Source organism: Macrotis lagotis, chromosome 5 (assembly GCF_037893015.1).
Source record: "Macrotis lagotis isolate mMagLag1 chromosome 5, bilby.v1.9.chrom.fasta, whole genome shotgun sequence".
In the NCBI taxonomy this organism is placed as follows: Eukaryota; Metazoa; Chordata; class Mammalia; order Peramelemorphia; family Peramelidae; genus Macrotis; species Macrotis lagotis.
Window position 1 is genome coordinate 22,863,589 of NC_133662.1, and position 6,022 is coordinate 22,869,610.

A 6,022-nucleotide genomic window follows, 5' to 3' on the forward strand; every position below is an offset into this window, starting at 1 on the left:
CTTCTTAGCATGGTAGTTCTATAGAGGATAACGTTCCTTGGTATCCTTTGCACTATAGCCTTCCCTCTCTTCTCTCTGCAATTTCACTTGGTGACCTCAGCTGCTCCTATGGGTTCCAATATCATTTCTATATGGATAATATCCAAGATTGTTCTAAGAACATCCTTAAGAGATTGGAAATCCCTGCACATCAAGTAAACATTGAGTTAATAATTCTATTGGGAGAAACTCACACTGAATCTGATTGTTCACTGAAGGCCTCATTTATTTTCAACAGGAGAGAGAATCTCGTGAGCATCTCCGTTTAGGGTTGATGGGCCTTCCTGCTCCTAAGAATGATTTTGAGATTGTTCTACCAGAAAATGCTGAGAAGGAACTAGAAGACCGTGAGATTGATGAAACTTATGTGGAAGATGCAGCTGATATTGATGCTCGAAAGCAGGTATTTTGCTCACACTAGCTCTTAATGAATGGCATTTTGATTTTGGTTGGAGATGTGACTTGATTCTATGTCTTATTTTCTAAAGAGGAAATGTTTCAATTTAAATTGAAATTCAATTTTTTTAAGGTGATAGAGAAGAGGAAAATGGAATTGATCTAGGCTACTTCCTGAATCATCAGAATTTTTTGCTTTATTGTTGTTGTTCAGGAAAGAGACTTAGTATAGTTTGGGAAATGTGCTAGGCAATGGAAGCATAATATGGTTTGATTATATGCACTTTATTGTCTCAAGAGAAAATGGTGGAGATTTTTAAATATAACTCTTAACCAGGTGATTTTTAATTCATATTTATTTAGAAATGCTAAATTATTATATATTTGAATTAATGGGTATTTTTAAATGTTCTAGGCCATCCGAGATGCAGAACGTGTAAAGGAATTAAAACGAATGCACAAAGCAGTTCAGAAGGATCTGCCACGACCTTCAGAAGTAAGAATTTGAAAATATAAGAATTTTTCTCTCTTTCTAATGTAAATTGTTTCTTTTAAGTATAAGACCATCTTTTGAGTTGGAGTCATTTTTCACTTTTCCTCTCCCTCACATCTTCTATCTAGTCAGTCACCAAGTTGCAATTCTATTTCTCCACTATTTCTTATGTCTGTCTCCTTCTTTCCTCTCACACTATAATCACCTTAGATTAGACTTTTGTCCCTCCCTCTCCTGGACTATTGCAGGAGCCTCTTAATTAGTCTCCCTAAGTCCAGTCTCTCTCCTTTCTAGTCTTTCCTCTTCACAGCTACCAAATGGATTTTCCTTAAGTTCCCTCTTATTTCTGGGATCAGATACAGACTCCTCTTCACATTTGACTCCAGCCTGCCTTTCCAAGCTTGTTTCACATGCTTCATGTACTTTATGTATTATTTCTTGTGCTCAGCCTTTGTACAGACTGACTCCACTCACCTTGGGGTCACCTTGTAGAATTCTTGTTTCTTTCAAAATTCACATCTAGTTTTGTCTTTTCACAGGATCACTGCAGTTGCTACTCTCTGTCTTCTTTGGAAATTACTTGATATTTAATTTGAATATATTCTATCACATATTTTTCTTTGTACACATTATTTTCCTCCAAGGGAATGTAAGCTCTGGAAATGACTTAGGGGCAGTTAGGTGGTGCAGTGGATAGAGCATTGGCGCTGGAGTTGGGAGGACCTGAATTCAATCCAGCCTCAGATACTTAATAATTACCTAACTGTGTGACTTTGGGCAAGTCACTTATTCTCACTGCCTTTCAACCCCCCCCCCAAAGAAAGAAATGACTTTGTATCTATTTTGCATTAAATGTTCTCTCTATATATTTATCCTCTTTGAGGATAGGAAAATCTTACTTTATGGCCTTGTGATCCCAGTGCCTACACAGTATTTGGTGGATACTAAATCCTTGATGCTTATTGAATGAATGAATTAATAAGTCTTTTAATATAAAATAGCCATCCTTTTCACATGATTGATGGTCTTAGCTGGGTCATATAATTTTATCTAGTTTCATATACATTATTGCATTTTTTACATTGTAGGTTTAAGAAATTTTGACAGTCTTTGTCAACTTAGTCTTAAAATACATAAAGAAATGCTTTAAAATTTGGAAGAATTTGTTGCATGATTTACTGTTGAACAATAGCAGCCTTAATATTCCTTTATAAACTTTCTTAGAATTTGGTATTTGACTTTGTTAGATCAATTTATTCCTTTATTTTTAAAATTTTAGGTTAATGAAACTATCCTAAGACCCTTAAATGTAGAACCACCCTTAACGGATCTACAGAAAAGTGAAGAATTAATTAAAAAAGAGATGATCACAATGCTCCATTATGATCTTCTGCATCATCCTTATGGAGAACAAGCTGGAAATAAAAAAGGAAAAACTCTGGGATTTGGAAGTAATAATACTGAGCATATAACTTACCTAGAACACAACCCCTATGAGAAATTCTCCAAAGATGAACTGAAGAAGGTATGGTTTAACTGGAATATTTTTATGAGTGATACAAATTATATCCTGTTTCCCATAGATGAATTTTGATCATTTTCACACACTGACCCAACTAAAAAATTTATTCAGAACCAATGTGTTCTAATAAGTATAAAGAGAAAATTGTAATTACATCAGCACTCTATAAATTTACAACTTTGAAAGACTTAGGAACTCTGATTAAAACAATGACTAGTCATGAATTTAGATGACTGATAATGAAGCATGCCACCCACTTAACTAATAGGATAGATTCAGTTACAGAATGTATATTTTTGGAAACTGTCTAAAAGTGGATTCACTATGCATATCAGTTAAAGAGTTTGTTTTTCCTGCTTATAATTAAAAAGGGGAAACATTTTTGTTCATTGCAAAAAATAAAAATTAACTTAAAAAAAGATACATGAAAAAATTATTTCATTTTTAAAAGATTCTTTCAGGTTTAATTATTTAATAATGATGTTAAGCTAGAAAGATTTTAGCGACCACCCAATCCCAAATTCTCATTTTTCTTTAAGAGGAAGCTAAAGTCCAGTGTTCTGTGATTTGCCCAAGGTCACACAGACAATGACGAGCAGAGCCAGGATTCATACTCAGGTTTTTAGGTGGCAAATAACACATAAACCTTAAAATACTTTGGGATGAGGGGAAAATGGTTCAGGTGTAAATGGTCTACTCCTCCACCTGAGAGTTGGGGGGGGAGTTGTTGGGTCAGTCTCCTCTTGAATATATTTGTTCTTGTCCTCTTGCATTAATTTGTTTTGATATAGGTCTAGTGGTGCTATTTGTGGATCTAAGGGAATTGGGGGAATAATTCTACATTGTTTTTAGAATGGACTGGATTAATTCACAGTCTTTCCAATTAAGTATTAATGTGCATGTTTTCCTATCATAGTTCTCCAACATTTTCCATTTTCCATTTTTGTTAACTTGACCACTCTGTGGGTATTAAGAAGAATCTCAAAGTTGCTAATTTGCATTTTTTCTAATTATTAGTCATTTGGAACATTTTTATATGATTATTGATAGCTTAAATTCTTCCTTTGAAAACTGCCTTGAACCATTTAGCAAGTGGGGAATGATCTTATTCTTAAATTTAAATCAATTCCATATATATATATCTTAGAAATAGGGGCAGCTAGGTGGCGCAGTGGATAAAGCACCGGCCCTGGAGTCAGGAGTACCTGGGTTCAAATCCAGTCTCAGACACTTAATTACCTAGCTGTGTGGCCTTGGGCAAGCCACTTAACCCCACTCGCCTTGCAAAAAATAACAAAAAAAAACAAAAATTAAAAAAAAGAAATAGCCTTTCTCTTACTGCAAAGATATCCCCCCCCCCATTGAGCTGTTTTCTATTAATTTTAGATGAATGGATTTTTAAATCTTGAAGCCTTCAAGATCATTGAATCTAGGTCTCTTGACTTTACAAATGAGAAAAACTGATATGAATTTTATAGGATGTTCACTTTCTATTGATCCAAAATCTTTTTAGCTTGTATTTATTTTCTTCCATTACCAGTAAGATTTAAAGCCTAATAATATAATATTCAAAGGATATTATCAGCAATATATGATGCTGGCAAAAAAACATGAGGCAAAGATAGATTTTAACATATAATCCTGGACTTCCTTTTTGGCAGTCCAGCAAAATGGAGTTGGGCAGATTTCCCCAACTCTGAACAGTTGATAAAAAAAAACAGAATTTTGCTAAGATTATACTGTGTCTCTGACTCTAGACTCTGATAGCCAATAAGGTATTCCTAAAGAAAGAAAGTGTGTTATAGTAACAAAAACCCCACTACTTAGTTCTGAATTACAGTATTTGTTGGAATCTGTGAGGCATAAATGAAGGGAAAGGATTTGGAAGATGGGGAAGAAAAAGAAATATGAATAGCATTTGATATTTGACTAAGCTTTTTGATCACTGATCTGAATGACCTCATATACCTCTTGGTTCATTTTGTCTAGCTGTATATTTCTTCTACCAAATTTTGCCTTGCCTTAGAAACGTAATCTTTAATAAAGTTTTCATTATAAACTTGATGGCAAGTATTTGTAGAGTTCTTACTTATTTTTATTATTGCCACAAACAGGCTCAAGACCTTTTGACACTGGAGATGGAAGTAGTAAAGCAAGGAATGAGTCATGGCGAGCTGTCAAATGAAGCTTATAACCAGGTGTGGGAAGAATGTTACAGTCAAGTTTTATATCTACCTGGGCAGAGCCGTTACACACGAGCCAACCTGGCTAGCAAAAAGGACAGAATTGAATCACTTGAAAAGAGACTTGAGGTTGGTATCCTTTTTTTTTCTTCCTACTTAAATGTGACTTCTTTAAAGTACTGATTCCCTAGTATGCTAAATCTTAATATTACTGAAAGATTTAGAATGAGAACTTTAGAATGCTTTAAATTTGTCATGCCCATACCCTAATCATTGCCAAAGAAAAATAAGCAGAATAATTTCACAATCCTCCCTTATCTAGTAATTATACAGAGAAATTGATGGGAACTTAGGGTATTTACCCAGGTCCATTTTAAGTCTATAGCATTCAGATTTGAAAGGAATTAATTCCAGACACCCTCACTGCCAATATAAAGTTCTCCTCTAGGATGAAGGATCATGCACTTCTTCTTACAAGGAAATGTCTGTGCTTTGGGAGCTTGCTTCCCAATGCCAATAGAACAAAATTGAAAAACTGCTCCCTTTGTTTGCTAGTTTATGTAAACTCTAGGGTATAGTTGTAGGGCTGAGACAGTTTACCTGGGATATGATTTAATGATTACACAGCATGTAGTTTCTTTTATATATGCCGAAATGTTTTGAATTCTGGAAGCTGTGTAGGCTTTTTGCCAGTAGTGTGCCAACTATGGGATAGCAGACTGCTTATAAGTTTTGTGGTGGTGGGCTTTCCTGGAACCTCAGATTCATAGACTGTCACAGGAGGAAGGGATGTGTTCCATAATTAGAGTGCTTGAGTTATCTGGAAAATCTTTTCACATTGAACACTTTTTCAGCTATAATGGATAAAATGTTACTTTATTTGAAAGGAAACTGGAATTGGAACTAGAACAGTCAAAGCAAGTTCACTTTAAGTGAAAGTAAGAGTCTTAAGTATCATGGGACATAAACATTTTCAGTGATGTAATTTCCAGTACATTCTAAAATGAGATTGTCAGAATTTAGGTCTAGACTTTAAAATTAATAAGATTTGAAAGCATATCTAAATTAGAGTTTGAGGAAATGTGATTTAAGAGGTGGAGAGTAGGTCCAGAAATGATACCTCTCCCAGAATTTTACTGGTAATGTCGATTTATAGAAATATTATGTAGCATTGGATACTTACACAGAGTTTGACCATAACACAGCAATCCATTATGATGTCCTTGAATTGTATGACACTTCTTTATGGCATTCTTCTCAAAGAATACGAAGAATTTTGTTTCTCTTTTGGCATAATTAGTTGCTCAAAGAATACAAAGAATTCTGTTTTTCTTTTGGCATCCATTATAAAATCAGAAGTATTCTCTGAAAAAAAAAAGTTCCATTAAA

General features: G+C 34.4%; 1 protein-coding gene across 1 annotated transcript in view; it reads left to right on the plus strand.

Moving 5' to 3' along the window:
* LOC141523686 (cell division cycle 5-like protein) overlaps positions 1-6,022 on the plus strand; it is a 39,880-nt gene that overhangs the window by 26,461 nt on the left and 7,397 nt on the right. The window contains exons 11-14 of the mRNA XM_074237070.1: positions 278-442; positions 851-931; positions 2,208-2,453; positions 4,565-4,762. Of these exons, the coding sequence (XP_074093171.1) occupies positions 278-442; positions 851-931; positions 2,208-2,453; positions 4,565-4,762 (690 nt within the window). The remainder of the gene's footprint in view (positions 1-277; positions 443-850; positions 932-2,207; positions 2,454-4,564; positions 4,763-6,022) is intronic.